Genomic DNA, 18,670 nt, shown 5'->3' with positions numbered 1-18,670 from the left:
CTGGCTCGTATGACCTTTCAAAATCATTCCAACAAACCTGTGATGAAAAAATTGAATTATATGCATTGGGAATCAATCTTGGAACAGTTCAAAGGCTAAAAATCACCAAAATTATGACATCTCCCATGCAAAATTAAGTTTCCACACAATCCAAACATATCTCATGTTAGCTGTTAATCATGAAAATTAAATTCCTTAGGAATTATTTGTAAGATATATCTCGCCTATCAAAATTCCTAGGTGATGTACAGGGTTTGCAATCTACTAGCCAACCCCATGGTACACCAATAAAATTCCTTCCATTCAAAATGCCTCTTAATGTGCAATCTTGTGATTCATTTTTCTCAAGTAAAATCATATTTATATAGAATACAGCCTCTTCCTCTTTTGTTTAATCACGTTAAGCACCACAGCGCTCCACCACATGCGATAGCAGTCTCACACTTTAGGGTAACGCTGAACTGCACAGATGTGCTTGTTCCTGACTTGTTCCTGACTCCAAAGAACACAATATTTTTATAATACAATTTTCAACAGTATCCAAGACTTCTAGGACAGGACTACAAATTTGAACCTTGCAAACACAGTTCAACATAGCCCACTCCAAATGTCATCCAAGGTGAAGAGTACCTCAAAGTGCTTGGACTTCAAAACCGTGCCCCAATGCCATAAGTCGATGTTTCATATCTAAAAGTTGCTTATTTTGGTAATTCAGAGTCCTTCATCCAAATCCTGCCTCCTATACACCCCACCTCCCATCATCAGAAAGTTAGTGTGGAAGAGCAGAAGCCCATGGGAAACCCTGATGTGTTATTTGCAGAACCATAAATTGCAAAAGTCACAACGGTATTTATTTTCCGCTTTCCAGCACTTCAAAGCAGATTACTTCCAGGTACAGTAGATATTACCCTATCCCCAGAGGGCACACAAACTAAGGGCCTGATTCATCAAGGTGCTGTCCCATAGACAGAGAAAGGGAGAAAAGCCTTCGTGAATCAGACAGTAAGTTTGCACTCGAGGCAATGGAGGTTGGCTTTCCTGGTTCGCAGCCCATTGCTCCAACCTTTAGGCTACTCCTCCACAGTAGGAAAATGATCTGTGAAAAAGATAAATTGTTAAAGAATGAAAATGTGTTTCAAGTGGACAAATGCCTATCTAATCCCTGCCGTTGAATAGTCTTTTCAGACCTTTGTGGCCTCAAGGGCTCCTGCTCAAAAATTACCATCTTTGAATCTACACCCTTGGGGTCCAAACAAATCTAGCCCTCTCCATGACCGGTGCGGCTACCAGAACTCCATACCATGCGATCAACGAATGCGGTTCTAGACAAGCACCATTCCCCTCACACCCTGCAAAAGGAAAAAAAAACCCCACAAGAATCACCTCCAAACCATTTAAAAAAAAATAATTCAGGTCTTCACTGCGGCTGACATGCGGGGCAGCTAATGTGGTCTCAGGAGACCACCAGGCCAGGCTGAAACGTCTCCGATTTAAGAGTGGGCAGAACTTAAACCTCTTCCGTTGTTCACATTCTCATAAGGTGACATCAAGTCCAACGTCGCCTCTTATATGTTCCGACGGCAGCTCTTTAACGCCAAATTACGCCAGCGAAAGGGAAAGAGGTTTTACACGTTTTAACACTGTCCTTGCAATGCACAAAGGCTGGAAGATACATTTTTTTTGTGCGCGTGTGGGAGATCATTTGCTCCAATCAATGAAGGGGGAAAAAAAAGATGAAATGAAGCAACTAGACACAGTCCCCATTTTTTGTGATGGAGGATATTCATCAGGAACTGATATTTACTGCTGCTTCTACCAAATTTGATGCTCTACTCAAACCCCACATCATTTGAAAAAACAAAACAAAAAGTTGATTTTTACTTCAAACCATGAGTTTCCTCCTGCTGCTTTCAGCTTCTAGCTCTATGGGAACCAGGTTTGGGATCTGGGGGTAGGAGCCTTCATTCACAACTATCCAAGGATTTTTTTCCCCCATACTAGTATCACCTCCCGACTTCCTTTAATCTCATCATTACGACAAAAGTTCTCACCTAGTGCCATGCAATGGAGCTCCTCCCCTGCAACCCTAAATCCAGCCACTAGGTGTCTCCATTGCACGATGACTACGACTCCTTCTCTCCAGCCCAACTCTTCTCGCATGAGCTATTCATAGGGCCTGCACTGCATCTCCAGCCCTGGATGATCCAGGGAGCAGAAGACCCCAAGGAAGGCCATCAAACCCAGTTGCCTTATCAGGGTCCCATCGGGCCATCCCCAGCAACAGAACTGGCTACAGATTGCATGAGGCAGCACCACTGGTTCCTCTCGTCGGTAGCTGCGAAAACTGAGATAGCAGCAAAATTCAAAAACGCCTTCCCACTTTTGTCTTTTCCATTTAATGGGCTAAAAGGAGCTGCGACCTCTGCCAGAGCTTGTCCCCGGCCTTGCTGGGCTATTCCATTATCTACTGACCGTCACTTTCCAAGAGCTTCCATCAGCAAAAATAAAAATAAATAAATAAATAAAATCTTGAATCCTTTTTCTTTATTTTCAGGGGGGGAAGGTAAACTCATATCAGACCTACTGTGATTAAATTTGAATTCCCTTATGTTTCTTTGCTCTTGGTTTGTGCATTACGGAGAATCCACAGACTGTAATGAAATGAAATAAGAATTCAGTCCATGTTTCAGCCAGAGAAAGCGGAAGGCTCAATGAACAGGGGAGCAGGGGCCGTCTTTCAGATCCTAGCCCAGCTGTAGCCAAGAAAGTACCACAGCAATCCATCATCTACCAAGGGTAGAGTGACAAAGGCTTCTGCAGTATGACGAGGCTAAAACAGGCCTTTCAGATAGCTCCTACCAGCAAGATTGAAAAAGCTGTTTTAATAACCACAGTCGACCTTTGGTTGGGAGTCATTAAAGGGCAAAATGCATGAAGCAGGACAGAGCAAAGGGCTGTAAATACATCTCTATAGCAGGAGCCCTGCTTACGAGAGACAGATGGATAGGGCAATCCAGACATCCCATGGTAAAAGCCCTACAGCTCAGCAGAGGACGGGGAAAACGCATAATCTACACCTGCAATGCCTGCTAGAGTCTCAGGGAATCATTCTGTACTTTTGTTGTTTGTAATTATCTTAGTGCCAGAATAGGGAATGGAAAAAAATCACCGGGGTCTCTGTAGAAGAGACACAGCAAAGGCTGGGAATCAGCGAGAATTTCCACCTAGAGCTCTCTCGGCAAAGCAAACATAGTGTACTTCAGTGGTTCTCAGCGGTCCCGCCATGCCTGCCTCCTCATCAGCCCGGGTGGGAGGCTGCTGGATGGCTTCTCTCACATTGGGCCTGACGGGAGGCTCCTCTCACTTCCTTCTGGCCCAGTGGGAGGCTGTCTCCTCGTTCACCCAGATCAGAGCGAGACATTGCCAGCTCCTGCTGTCCTGGGCATCCCCCCGCCCCGCTGAGTCTGGGGAGTGACCTCTGCTGCTGACCTCTGCACCCTGTGGAGGGCGGGGATGCTGCGCAGACAGAGGTGGAAGGGGGAGGGAGCGTGGGGCTGGCAGAGGATGTGGGGGTCAGGAATGAGCGTGAGCGGATGATTGAAAGGGGATAACTGGGGAAAAAAGTGAAGGATGATGGAGGGGGGGTGGCGGAGTCGAGAGCCATAATGTGTGTCAGTTTGGGGGATGTGCATTTCTTCTCTCTTTGTCCTTTGCTTGGTGTAGGAGGATTTTTATTCCTGTTTCCAGCTCTCCGGTTTTGCAAGGCATGCAGAGTGGCTTTTTGAGGTTTCCATTCCAGTTTGTGTCTCCGCATTTGTAATTTGTGGTCTTTTATTCTGCATTTGGCGAAGGTGGGCTCTGTGTGTGTGACTGGGGTGAGGTATTGCACGAGTAGGTAGGGGTTTGTATCAATCTTTGCTGCGTTTTCTCACTCTCAGTAGGACATGCATTGCTGCTGCGCTGCTGCCTTTCCATAGGAATTAGTGTTGCAGTGGGATGGAAGGTTTGCTACGCATGGGGAGTGGAAATCCGAATGAACTGTACTCGATGCGGGGGGAAAGGCTGATGAGCACGGAGCAGGAGAGGGACCTTGGGGTGATAGTGTCTAATGATGTGAAGACAGCGAAACAATGCGACAAGGCAATAGCAAAAGCCAGAAGAATGCTGGGCTGCATAGAGAGAGGAATATCAAGTAAGAAAAGGGAAGTGATTATTCCCTTGTACAGGTCCTTGGTGAGGCCTCACCTGGAGTACTGTGTTCAGTTCTGGAGACCGTATCTACAAAAAGACAAAGACAAGATGGAAGCGGTACAGAGAAGGGCGACCAGGAAGGTGGAGGATCTTCATAGGATGACGTACGAGGAGAGATTGAAGAATCTAAATATGTACACCCTGGAGGAGAGGAGGAGCAGAGGTGATATGATACAGACTTTCAGATACTTGAAAGGTTTTAATGATCCAAAAACAACGACAAACCTCTTCCGTAGGAAAATAATCAGCAGAACCAGGGGTCACGATTTGAGGCTCCAGGGAGGAAGATTCAGAACCAATGTCAGGAAGTATTTCTTCACGGAGAGGGTGGTGGATGCCTGGAATGCCCTTCCGGAGGAAGTGGTGAAGACCAGAACTGTGAAAGACTTCAAAGGGGCGTGGGATAAACACTGCGGATCCATAAAGTCAAGAGGCCACCAATGAAGAGTGGGTGACTCGCCAGAATGATGGCTATTGACACAATACCCTTACTAAATAAACATACACATGCTTACTGTGACTCCTACATCGCTCTAAGCTTCAACAGCAAGAGGTAATGGAAAAAAGGATTTGCACTCATAAAGAGGGGAGTAGCTGGCTTGTTACGGCGGTTACTACCCCAAAACCAAATATGCCTGATACTTCACTTTCAATGCATATACAGCATAGCTCTCTGCTTCAATGACAGGGGAGAAGAATAACTGATACTTCACACATCCAGCAGAGCTCTCTGCTACAACGGCAAAGGAGAAGAAAAAGGGTTCGCACTCAAAACGCGGGGAGTAGCTGGCTTGTTACGGCAGTTACTACCCCAAACCAAATGTGCCTGATACTTCACTTTCCATGCATATCCAGCATGGTTCTCTCCTGCATCGGCATGGGAGAAAGACTGATACATCACGCATTTCCAGCATAGCTCTCTGCTTCAAGGGCAGGGGGAAAAAAAAAAACCAAAAAAAAAAAACCTGATGCTTCACGCATATCCTGCATAGCTTCAACGACAGGGGTGAAGAAAAAAAAGGATTTGCAATCACAAAGCGAGGAGTAGCTGGCTTGTTACGGCGGTTACTACCCCAACCAAATGTGCCTGATACTTCACTTTCAAGGCATATCCAGCATGGCTCTCTGCTTCTACAGCAGGGGAGAAGAAAAAAAAAAAAAAAAAAAAAAACCCAACAAGAGCTGTACAACATAGTCTAGGTAAAACAAATAAGCATGGGTGTAGCTTGCTTATCGCGGCGGTTACTGCCCCTACTACCCCTAACTAATCAAGCTAGATATTTCACTTGCATGCAGCTCCATCACTGCTCTCTACATTAATGGTGGGGGTGGAAGGGGAATAGAACAAGGAGCTAAGAGTAACAGATAAGAATGAGAGAAAAAATGTGTGAAGCTTGCTGGGCAGACTGGATGGGCCATTCGGTCTTCTTCTGCCGTCATTTCTATGTTTCTATGTTTCTATGTATGTTTCTATGTGCGGAGGGGTTTTTTTCTTTCAGGTTCTGTATTTTTACATTGCACCTGGTAGTAAGGGAGTTTGTGTTTCTGTTACCGAGACAGAATATCTTTTTCATACAGCGAGTTGTATTTGAAGTTTCCTTGCTTTGCATCCATTGTTTGGAGATGGTGGGGGGAGGGGGTGGCGGGTGCGGGGGAGGGGGGGTCCTGAGGATGCAGAGTGTGTGTTTTCATTTAGCCAACGCGACGGTCACGTGTTCGGCGCGTCACACCTGTAAGCATTACCTGCCAGGTGCGTCCCCAACAGAAAAAGGAGGTTGAGAACCACTGCTGTACAGTCCAGGACCGCAACAAAGCCAGACGTCTTCAGAAGCTTTCACGGATCATCTCCAGGCTGATGAGGTTCCCGGGTAAAACAAGAAACCCTCCAGCAAGTTTCCCCAGACGTGGTAGAGAAGGGTCTTCTAGAAAAAAACATCCCCAGCTCGCCTTCGTGCAAGGGCTAGGAAGGAAGATCAGCCCCGGAGCGCAAAACTTTTCATACCAGATAAACAGGACGAGCTGGATGACTTTCAGAGGGCTGATCACATCTTCACGGCCTCCTCCATAACGCCCCGAGGGAAGGTCGGGGGAGGCTTAATGTGAGAAGAAAGCAAGCTGTACAACCAGGGTGAATCCTGTATCCTTATACGGCCCCTCCCTTACAAAGCAGACCCAGACACACTCGCTCTTCAAACAAAGTCACTCAGTCAGCTGTTGTGCCACAAAGCGTTATATCCAAGTTCAGTGCATAAAAGCCTATTTTGGCATCCTTAGGTTGCATCTGGTGTTTTCCAGGGAAGAATTATTGCTCTTCCAAATATCCACAAACTAAAATATTCATTCAATTATAACCCAGGACTTTTTTTTTTTTACACACTGTTATCAAAAGGTTAAAAAGCATTCAGTTCCTTTGCATGAGTTTTCCCTCAATTTAGATAAGAGTCGGCACACAAGCTGCGAGACCTTTAATTAGTGGACTAATTCCATACATTTGCGAGAAGCTTTCACAGCTAAGCTCCCTTCCTCAGGTCACACAGTTAAGCCACAGTGAAACGTTCCCTCGCAGACCTGAAGAAGGGAGTGAAGCTCGTCACAAATGTATGCGGTTAGTCCACTAACAAAGATCTCATCTCCAACTTGTGCACCAACACGGCAGCCACAGTACTTCACCTTGATTTAAAGCAGAGGTGGGGAACCTGCAGTCCCACGCCGGTCCCAGGAATTCCCTAATGCCACACATCTGGAAGAAAAGGTATGCACCAGCTCATACATATTCACGAGGGATATCCTGAAAACTCAGCTGGGACGCAGCCCTTGAAGGCCAGAGGGCTGCCCACACTCCTTAAAGAAGTGAAATATCGAATCGCGGTCAGTGAAGCGGCAGGGTTACCATTTTATGGTGACTTCTACCGAGCAGAATTCTAGAAAAACGGAAAAACTCAAGGCCGCAGGTCACATCTGAACATACACATAAAGTTAGTGCTATACAAAACAAAAAAGTGTACACACAACTAGGACCAAGAAATACACAACAACCCCCATCTTGCACATTCTATGTTAATTTCACAGCCCGCAGTCAACCTAATGGTTCGTGCCCTCCCTCCGGGTCAGAGGCTCCTCCTGATACTTAAATCTAGGCTTCGAGATCCATGTAGGCCCCAGACTAGGAAAGAAGAAAGGTTTCCTTTTGGCTTTGCCTTGGTACTGGTGCAACTCGCAGGCTGGGATCCTTCAAGGTTTGTTATCAGCAGCTCAGGGGTAACTTAGTTATCTCAATCACAGGAGAGAGAAGAGTCAGGTAATATTCACAGCACACTCGCACGTGGCGCATGTCACAGATACGGTGCTACCTGTACCTGGGGACAAGTCACATCCGATCTGCCAAGGAACTAAAACTGGTTAATGAGAGGGTCAGGGACAGGGTCATGGCGCAAGAGCAGTCCAGAGGCAGTCAGCCACATCTTCTCCCGAAAGAGAGGTTTCTACTCCATCCTGGCCATCCCTCCTCTTCTCCAGGCTGTTCACGTGGCCCCCTCCTCCCCATCCCATCCTGTCCCCCAGAGAGCTGGAAAAAGACTCTCAGACCCCAGACAGTAATTGAGAACAGATTTTTTACAAAATCACAGTTTAAACTTCCCCAAGGCCTGTTAGTCTGAGCCGGCTGACAAGAAAACAGAGTCAGGCCTTGTTCCCTCGGTTACCGCCAAGCAGCCACACCATCAACCTGGAGCAGACGAGCCTCTTTCCCTGCAACCACCAAGGATGCTTCCATTCAGTCCTGATCAGTTAATAAGAGGTGGGGGGGGGGGGGGGGGAAGCCAACACAACTAACTTTCTTCCACATAATAAAACGAAGAGTATGCATGCAAAAAAAAAAAAAAAAAAGAAGAAATAAAAGGCCTGAACAGATGCTAGCGCTCAGTGAGAGAAAGACTGCAGGAATCCAGCTTCAGCCCTTCCAAGAACAAACCGCCGAAGCCACAGGTGATGACCAAGGATCCAGCCTGCTTTCTGCTGAGGCTTCGGAGTTAAGGCCTGGGGAAACCCAGCTTGAACCTTTAAACCTTCTGTTCAGTGTTTCCCACCCCTCTCCTGGAAGCACACCTAACCCAGCTGTGGGTTTCAGAATTGCCACAATGAACATGCATGAGATAGATTTGCATACCCTGGCTCTCCAATGTATGCAAATCTCTCTCTGGCATATTCAAGGATATCCTGATGTCCTGACTGGTTAGGTGTGCCTCCAGGAGATGGTGGGAAAACACTGGTTTAGTTTGTCTGTCTCTTATCTTTTAGTCATACACTGAAGTTCCAAACTGGCAGAGAAGCTTCCTAGGGAGGATGTTACTGTAATGTCCGTGGACACAAAATGCAAGCCTCCGATGTCTGTGTATTCTGCTTAAATTTGCAAAATCCTGCAGCCAGAATCTTGGTAGGGGCAAAGCAGTGGACCGCATAAGACCTACTTTACATAAACTGCACTGGTTCCCATTAGGAGTCAGGATAAATTCAAAACCCTTTCTTTCATCTTTAAATATATGAATAAGCAGGCCCCAGAATACTCATCCCTTCTACATCTCTGGCAGAGAACATCAATCCTCCCAAAAGGCGCCCCCCCCCCAAATAGCTCCCCCACCTCCAACTTCCATGAAACTGGGCTGCACAAGACGAGCTTTCAGCTATTGTGCACCCAAAATCAGAACGAGGTAGCATTAACCCTTTACCTTGAAAAACAAAGGCATGGCTGTTCACAACCAGGCCTTCCACCAGCCTGTTCCATTAGTGAGGAAGAAGTATTCACTATGATCCAATGGTAACCGCAGCCAACCCGTCAACCCATGCTATCACTACGATCCAATGGTAACCGCAGCCAACCCTTCAACCCATGCTATCACTACGATCCAATGGTAACCGCAGCCGACCCTTCAACCCATGCTATCACTACGATCCAATGGTAACCGCAGCCGACCCTTCAACACAGGCTATCACTACGATCCACTGGTAACCGCAACCGACCCTTCAACCCATGTTATCACTACGATCCAATGGTAACCGCAGCTGACCCTTCAACCCATGCTATCACTACGATCCAATGGTAACCGCAGCTGACCCTTCAACCCATGCTATCACTACGATCCAATGGTAACCGCAGCCGACCCTTCAACCCATGTTATCACTACGATCCAATGGTAACCGCAGCCGACCCTTCAACCCATGCTATCACTACGATCCAATGGTAACCGCAGCCAACCCTTCAACCCATGTTATCACTACGATCCAATGGTAACCGCAACCAACCCTTCAACCCATGTTATCACTACGATCCAATGGTAACCGCAGCCGACCCTTCAACCCATGCTATCACTACGATCCAATGGTAACCGCAGCCGACCCTTCAACCCATGCTATCACTACGATCCAATGGTAACCGCAGCCGACCCTTCAACCCATGCTATCACTACGATCCAATGGTAACCACAGCCGACCCTTCAACCCATGTTATCACTACGATCCAATGGTAACCGCAGCCGACCCTTCAACCCATGCTATCACTACGATCCAATGGTAACCGCAGCCGACCCTTCAACCCATGCTATCACTACGATCCAATGGTAACCGCAGCCGACCCTTCAACCCATGTTATCACTAGTTGAATGTAATCTGCCTGGAGGCCATTGTGAGGGGGGGGGGGGGGGAGGGAGGCAGAATATCAAATATTTGGAAATAATTTGCAGCAAATGGGTGTCGTAAACAAGAAGTACTGCAAACTAGGCCTCATCTCCAGTAACATGTGCAGTATTACTAAGTGGAGATGACGACTCTTTGGACTTTAAACTAAGCGAGAGCTTTGGCTGAACGGGAGTTTCCGAAAGTGCACACCATTATCTCGTTAAAGGGAAAACAAAGCATTCATCAGCCGAGCTCTCCACCCTCTGAATCTGGGCAAACTGATGGACGTCTGTGTGTGCAATTAGTGGCTGTGGAGTCAGAGGATTCGGATATAAACAGGTGAGGAGCCGGCGGAGGTCACCTGATGAGTCATTGATGGAAAACCTTACCGAGCAAATTCCTTCTCTCGTATTGGAAGGATCAGCCCCAGAGGAAGAAAAACCTTGCTCAGACATCTTTTGTCTCCAACGACAACAGAAGAACTGTTTTACCCTATGTCCAGCGGTGGGGAAAAGATGATTCTAGCCCCCATTTTCCTGGCAGAAGTCAAAGCTCCAGGCTGAACTCTTCCCATTACTTTGGCATCAATAGGAAGACGCAGCAAACGTTTTCTGAAACGTGGCCAGGAAGAAAACACAACTGCCAGGCCTATGCAGAGAAAAGTGGTACAAAGGCGCGTCGTTTTCATTTCAAGTTAAATACAGAGGTAAAAGTTCGTCACAGCACATCCTGTGTGTGTGGGGGGGGAGTGCAAATAGCTTTTCTCCAGAAAGCATTTCCCGGTTTTTCTGTTCCTCTTTTCTGTCCAGTTCCTCGTGGCCGATTCTGGCTGCAGGTCGCTTCTATGCGCCACTTCTGCAGGTTTCCAAAAGAAAAGCCAACCCTGGTGCTGACCATCCACCTTGACAGCGCAGAGGCTCGACAACCTAGGAGGACCACCGCGGGTGCAATTAAGAGCCAACAACTTCAGAACAGAAGCAAAGGCGCTGCTCATCCCCCATCCTGCATTTCCGTCCCTGGTGCGGTACGCGGTTCACATCTGAGCCCCCAAAAAAACGATGACCATCCGAAGCCAGGGCTCAGCCTTACCGTCATCGTCGCCCTCCCTCTCTCTGCTCTCCTGCCAAACTTAACCCACGGCACAGGCCTGCCTGCCTGGCTCAGGGGAGTTTGCATCTCTTCCCCTAGATGAAGGGGTTCTGGTCCCAGTTTTGGAATTCCTCTCATTTCTAACTTTCCAGCGTTTTCTTTGCATATTGTCAAACCATCTCGTCCTTTGATTCACTCATTCTATGACCTATGCCAGCGAGCGTCACTAATTTTTCCAACTGGGTCAAATGGGGGTTGGTCCGGCCACAGAACCCACCCCCAATGTAAGAGCCAGGTCTATGGCCGGAAGAGCTGCCAGCGCCCTGAGCGATGAGGCCGGCCCAGCTGCACTCAGAGTGACCCTTGCATCTGAAATGAACTTTGCTCCTCCTCCACTCTCTCTCCCCCCCCCCCCACCCACACGTTCTCCCCAGCACTTCTCCTCTACACACTCTCCTCCCACCCCATTCCCATGACACGTCCACCGATGGCGCACACACACTGCGGTACGGGCTTCCTGATAGGGTCACCGGATCGGCCCCTAGCACCGTTTGGCGGGCGCAGATGCAACGCAAAGCTGATGCATTCAGGTTCAGTCAGAGGGCGGACGACTAGCGCAGCAGGAGTGGCCCCGTACAGGTGGAGAGAGCGTCATTAAAAGGGATCTGCACTGGCGAGGGCCGTCCTGCCAGCAATCCTGCAGCAAAGAGACCCATAATTACCCGGTTAATCGGTCTGAGGAAGTGAAGAAAAAGCCGTCACCCTGCCAGAAAGCGTGGCGGCGACAGCAGAGCACAACCCGCCGTGCCGGAACCGTAAGGTGCCTTCAAGACCCGGATTTGGAAATCTGAACTTGGGAAACAATTTGTTTTTTCAAGTTTGGTAACTCACTGACAAAGACCAGGGCTGGCCTTGCAAATTAAGCAGTTAACTAAACCTAAGTCAGATGTTTGCGGGTAAAAAAAAAAAAAAAAAAAAAATGGCAATCGTTGTCCAAGAAACAGGGAACAAGCTGCTTCGAGAAAATACCCGCCAGACTGGCAGGCTACTTCCCCTGCTTTACAGAAAGACCCATTGTGACATGATAAAATTCAGTCATTGCTGGTAATAATCAGATAGCCACAGGAAGTCTAAGCAGTGAACAGCGGTAAATTATGTTGTCTCCTGCCATCAGGACAGAAATGTAATTTGACCAGGGACAATACGGACCAGCACCAAAGCCTGGGAATTATCCTCGCTCGTCTCTTCTTTCTACCCTGCAATTTTATTTTAATTATTTTGTTAATTTTACATTTTTCCCTTTTTATCTAATAAATTCTATGTGCTGCTCTGGCAACATGAGGAAATTGTCATGCCAAAAAAAAAAAAAAAAAAGTTATCTGATCTGAAATAAACCCGCTACTCAAAAAAAACAAAAAAAAAACTACTTGAAACTCTCACAAGACAGTTTCAAACAGTTACAGGCCAAGAATACATCAGACTCCCTTTATTACCTCATATGGTTTAAATTAACAGAACAGCCTCTCAGGTTGCAACATTACGCCAGTACAGTAGAAGCTATAAAATAAAACAGAATGACCGTAATGCAAATTCGCCTACTATTGTCTCACTGGCCAAGAAACTTGTACAAAAATAAATCTGAATTATATCCAAAATAATAATAGAAAAAAAAAGATACATGAACTACACGACTACCTTCACCCAAACTTGCGGATCTCCCTTCCTTCCATCGTCCGTGCCCTGCTGCTCCCCTCAGCAGCTCTGGAAAGATGAGAGCAAGCCAGCATTTGGAAGAATTTTCCCAGTGCAACAACATCTGGCCGGTGTTGTCCAAACAAGCAGTACCATTATAATCAGGATGTGCAAGCCGCCTCGGGCAATTTTTTATTTTTATTTTGGTAAGATGGAAGAAATGTGAATAGATTTTAGTGGCTGGCTTTAGACGTGTGATGAAATTGTCATTGCTGCCCTGGTTCAACCACTGCATCTGCTCTCTCTCTTACCAACACATTAAAGGCAAAATGACTTATCCAGGACATCGTAGTAAGGCGGGCAAGGCCTGGACCGCGCTCGCGGAGGGCTCCGAGAGGCGACAAAGGCCTGCGTCCAGAGAAGAAACCGCCTACCACCCATAGCCGCGCTCTCTGCGATAAGACTTCCGGAGGCCCTCTGCCCTGATCCGCTCTCGGAGGCGGCTGAAATATCACTCACAGGTAAGCACAGGACCAACCACGTATATTTTATGTTGCATTTTCTTTGGCACACACCAAGATACTGTTTCTTCCCCACTGGCACTTCACTGCCCTCCTCTCCTCCTTCGAGGAGGGAGACACCAGAGGTCCTCACATTCAGCAGTCATCAGGACTCAGCCCGTATGTTTCCCCTATGCCGTCAGTACGGTGCGGCAGCACCGAGGGACGGTTAGAGAATTTATAATACGGTCTTACTGGATACATCTTCTTAAGCTCGACCCCTAAAAATCAAAAGCAGAGCGATACTGTAGTTCCAGAACCTTAATTTATTTATTTATTTTTTTAAATGCCTTCCACAGCATTCAAGAAACCCAGGAAAAGGATTTGCAAGGCATTTCCCCGGAGACGGAGGGGACGTCTTTAAAAAATGCTGCCTGGGTCCGGGACCCGTCTTGCCTATAAGTCAGGCACGACTGGCGCAACCGGGAAACGCAGATCACCGGTACCCGCGCACCAGTGATCCGTGGTCACAGCACAGGAGGGAAAGCAACTCTCAGCACTGCATCCTGTACCAGCTCGACAGGACAAGACAAACACGGATAGGATTTTCACTAAACCTTGTGTAAACTCCCTGTCCAGTGAATTGGTTCTTGTCTAAAAAAAAAAAACAAAAAAAAAACTTCCCTAAACAAACTGCTCACTTCCTTGTGTCCAAAAAAGGACTCCCCCTGCCTTGAGCCAGAGCACGCAGCCATTCACACACAGACACACAGACACCGGCTGCAAACGTAGCGGCCCATCAGAACACCAGGCCGCGGATTGCGCTACAACACAACCTGTATTCCCAGCCAGGCAGGGGCAGGCAATCGGGTTTAGCTGCACTTAAGAGCCAGAAATGCCATGGGAAACAGGCTGAGCACATCTTCCTGCTGCCATGAGGACCTGCTCGGCTCCTTCACTCCCATGGAGGGGGAGGAGCGTTCCCTGCACTGTGCTCGATCAGCAGGGACTGTTTCCAGGTGAAGAAAGCCCCGGGAGCTTCCTGTCTCTCTCTCTGCCTGGCACCCCCTGCTCAGGCATCAGGCACACTCGAGTCTGCCAGGGGGCCCCCATTAAAAGCCACATGAAGAATCAAAACCTCGGACAGAGGAGCGGAAAATCTGAAGAACGCCGGGAGCTTCGGGGAATCCCACCGCAGAAACTATAGGGGAAATGGGGGGGGGTCACATGCTGCCCCCGAATGTTCCTTCAGAGAAAGGGGGTGTTACCAGATGCATCCCTCCATTCAGATTTTTTATTTTAATTGGACACTATCATATTCTTGAAGACAAAAGGCCCATTTATTCATTGAGTACAGAACGAAAGCTCTGCTTGGCTCTGAAGATTAGTTTGTAATCTCTCAGAAATTCTGGACAGGGGGGGGGGGGGGAGGGATCTCTAAACAGGAGCCTGGGTATCCGTGTCGTCCTTCTTCCAACACTGACAGAGCAGGCCAGAAGTTACAGCGACAGGAATAATCTGCACAGGTTGCCAGCTAGCTGCAGAGTCACCCAGCAGGGCTCTTCCAGTCCTGAATTTCCCCCACTGCGTGCCAAGGACTCCTGGCTCTGAATTTCCTTATTGTAGTTCCCAGGAAAAAAAAAAAAAACAAGATAAGGGAATCCCTGCATGCAATGGGTCAACCCTGGCCAGCGAATATGGAGCCTGTTGGTAACCCCCTCGTGCAGGAGATAGCCAAGCTCCCGTCCTGGAGAGCCACACACAGGCCAGGTTTTCAGGGTCCGAATAAGCATCAGATACAGCCGCCTACAATGGAAGCAGTGCATGCAAATCTACGTCATGCGTATTCACGGTGGATTATCCTGCAAACCAGACCAGTTTGTGGCTCTCCAAGGACCAAAGTTGGCCATCCTTCCCCTAGTCACAAAGAAGAAGAAATGCAACACCTCCCAGGAGAGCACGTCTCGGGGTCAAACCACTAAAAAAGGGAAACTCCACAGCTATCCAAGACATAAAAATGATGCGACGCTTCAAAACGTATCAGAGAGGGGGGAGAGGATTTTTCCAGCTCACTGACGGACATAACGGCTGCCTCTCCATCAACTTCTTCTCACTTTGCTAAACTATCTCCCCGCCGCTATTGTAATTAATGATTCAGTCCCACATTCAAACATCATCCTCTCTGTACCTGCTCCCAGGCGCAGGTCAAGAAATGTATTAAATTAATCCAATAGAAAGGTATTACCCTATTGTTTTTTTTACCTTCTGAAATTTCAAGTCAGTCTTCATAAGCAGTCATTACATGGAGGCGCACACAAGCCATTCCCGGGGGTTACATTTCCTTCTCCCCTCTGCTACTGAAACAGTGAGATAAGGGAGGTTCCTGGCACCCAGGTGTTATTCCCACCAGCCTTACCACACGCCCCCCCCCCCAGAAAAAAAGTAACAAAAAGGCTTGAGCTGTGCCCTCTCCGCTCCCAGAGAGTCCTTTAGTTGTTGGCTAGGACTTGCCCACCTCACTCACTCCCCCCCAAATGTCGGCCAAATTCCAGATCTTGCAAAATATGATCAGCGCTCGCTCGTTTCCAAATTTAACACCGAGCTGGCGGGGACCAAATAGATTCAGCATAAAACCCCATCACGATGCTGCTGCCCCTGCTACATCCATCCATCGCTCTCGTTGGGTTATTTCCACCTGGGTAACCCTCAGCCGGCCTCGCTTAATACATCTGTACAAACGGGGGCCTGGAAGCCTTCCGGAAGAAACTCCCGGCCTGCCTACAAGACTCCCCTCTCGATTATATAAAAATCGATGCAAGAACAGAGAGAGAGAGAGAGAGACAAGAGCGGGGCGACAGCAGGCAGGCTGCGCACACAAAAGGGGGCTCCGGCTTTGTGGTGCCTCCCAACGTTATTTTCAGCTCCAAGGGGGAGCCCCTGCGCAACCCAAGCAAAGGAGGCAAGTGAGCGCGAGAGGCTTCGCTGCTCGGAATCGATTGTGCCGTACACATCGGTGTCGAGGAGCAGCGGCGCCGTCAAACCGCTGAAAAAAATGCAAGAGAGAGAGAGAGAGAGGATGGAAAGGGAAGCTGAACACATCGTGCTTAGGAGGTTTTAAGTTTCGGAAATGTGCGGCTCGTCGTGCAGCCTTTTCCCCGCACCCAACACAAAAGGACGGCGGATGCGACAGAACGCTCGCCGTTCTGCCCTTACTGCCTTCCAAAAAAACCCCTCTAAAACGCTCAAAATTAAGCGATTGGATGGGGCGCTAATCGGTCCTTGTCACACGCGTCAGCCCGATGGCGGTGTGCTCCATTTTCCACTTTCTGACAGACAAAAAAAAAAATGGAACAAGAAAACCAGTCCAGCACAGAACCTTTTATAAAATGGCAACAGCGGAGGCTTAAAAGATTTCACACCTGAGGCCTGCACCTGTACCAAAATCCACAAACTGTCAGTGACTCCACTTCTCCTGGTAGGTCACGCTATGCAGACAGAAGGGTTTCCGTCCCCTCACCTGGGCTCTTTCAAAGCTTGTCCTTATTATACTCCTGGACGTATGGCACCCAGACTTGGCGCCCTCCGTATTACACGCGGAGGACGGGAGGGATGTTTGGTCGGTCAGTTTCCGGTTCCTCTTTGCAATCATTTTGGGAGATCCATTAGCATGGCTTAGTATTTTATACCTTGCATTCTTTCAGGCCGATGCAGTACGTGGTGCGCTCAGGCTAGCGCACGGGTTAAACCGCTTGTTGGGACGCGCGTCTCTAACCCCTGATGCAATAAGGGGATCAGCGCGTAGCTAACGGCGCTCATCACATGGAAGTGCCACGTCGATGAGGCTATTAGCTGGTACCCACCGATCTAAAAATATGTGCACCCCGCATGCACGTTTTAACCCTCAAAAAAACTAAACGCCAGCCCGGGAGCTGGCGTTACGCTTTGAGGAACCCCCAAATGCTGAACTGAAAAGCAGAAAATACTGATGAAATTAAGTCGGAGGTACCCACAGAAAGCGGCAACATAAAAAAAATGCCTTGATGGCGGTCAGGTTGGGAGAACGGTCACTCAATTCACGAGCATCCATATTCCCAACCCGGTGCCAAGGAGGTGTCAGGGATGCACAATTTCCCAGTTCCAATGCCACAGCGCATCAGCCCTACCGCATCACATGCCCGGGAGAGGTGCGCTCAGTCACGAGCGCCCGCTTTTCACGCACCCATGTTGGGTTTCATCTGGCTGATGGATTACCCGAAAATGACTGGAAAGGGAAACCAGATGTGTACTCCAGAGAGGAAGCCAGCATTCATTGTGCTGCTCGGGTAGTGGAGAATAACCCTGGCATCCCCTTCTGCTCTCTCATGCACAAAGGAAAGCTGGCTCTACTGTGTTTTGTTTTTTAAAGCAGAGCCACGGAAATATTTCCCAAGGTTAAAGTACAACAACACACCACAGGCATTTTGCAGACTGGAGCGGAGGGCGGCTGGCAGGCACTCGGAGCACCCTCCTGCCATGCCCTCCCCAGCCAGGCAGGTAAAGCAAAATGGAGTTGGCAAAGTCAGGGGCCAGGAAACCCAGAGAAGGATGGCGTTTGGGTGCCCCCCCCCCGGAGCTGTCACTCCTGCTGCCAGGCACTGCCAGCGCCCTCCTCCGTGCCGTACGCAGCGCAGCTGCCCGGCCTCCCTCCTTACCTGCTGGTAGTCGGCGTCCTGCGGCCGGAACTCGCCGCTGACCTGCTCCCACTTCAGGTTGACGTGCGGGAGCCGGTGCAGCAGGCTGGCCCACCAGGGAGGGGAGTAATTCACCGCCGACGCCATGGCCGGGGGGCCCAGCTCAGGCTGCTCGCCGCCTCGGGGCGGGCTCCTCCTCCGCCTGCCTGCCCGGCATGCTGGGGCCGCCCTGCCCGCCTGCCTCCCTCCGCCGCTGCCGGTGCCCGCCGCGCAGGGGGCTCCCGCTCGTCCGAGCTCTTTGTTCGTCGGCGCTGGCTGGCGCCCTCCGCCCCGCCTCCTCCTCTTCCTCTCCCGGGCGCCCCCTGGCGGCCGCTGCCGCCGCTGCACCTCCTCCCTGCCCGGAGCGGGCGGGGCGCCGGAGCCGCGGGCTGGCTGCTCCCCCGGCGGAGGGGGGGATCCTTCCGCGGCGGCTCTGGCCGCTCCCCCTGCGCAAAGCCTCCTTGCCTGCCGCTGGGGTTTACACCGGTCCTCCGCCCTGGGGGGGGAAATGTCATTCAGTTTGGATTCCAATCCATTCCTTTCATTTCTGGGGCATTCTTGCATTCTAACCACGGCCCTACTTGTACTTGGTTTGGGGAAGAGCCGTGCTGGAAGGACAACAAAATATTTCGTTGGGTTTTTTTCGGTGTCATTTCGGTTTTGGAAACGACATAAAACTATAACATACATCGTGGTTGTTTTACAATGCCCGCAGATTACTAGTGAGGTACCGGAAAGTTCATAAGTGTAGGAACAGAT

General features: G+C 49.2%; 1 protein-coding gene across 3 annotated transcripts in view; it reads right to left on the bottom strand.

Moving 5' to 3' along the window:
* Window positions 1–18,229, bottom strand: part of TTYH3 (tweety family member 3) — an 80,578-nt gene extending 62,349 nt beyond the window's left edge. Inside the window, exon 1 of one of the 3 annotated variants that reach the window (XM_029576546.1) lies at window positions 17,894–18,229. In XM_029576546.1, the coding sequence (XP_029432406.1) occupies window positions 17,894–18,019 (126 nt within the window). In that variant the 5' untranslated portion in view covers window positions 18,020–18,229. The remainder of the gene's footprint in view (window positions 1–17,893) is intronic. The other 2 variants (XM_029576547.1, XM_029576548.1) reach the window with 2 other exon arrangements.
* Between the last annotated feature and the right edge of the window lie 441 nt (window positions 18,230–18,670).

The sequence above is a fragment of the Rhinatrema bivittatum genome, chromosome 14, assembly GCF_901001135.1.
Source record: "Rhinatrema bivittatum chromosome 14, aRhiBiv1.1, whole genome shotgun sequence".
NCBI lineage: Eukaryota > Metazoa > Chordata > Amphibia > Gymnophiona > Rhinatrematidae > Rhinatrema > Rhinatrema bivittatum.
The sequence above is the reverse complement of the archived record's forward strand: the minus strand, read 5'-3'. Positions and strand labels throughout refer to the sequence as shown.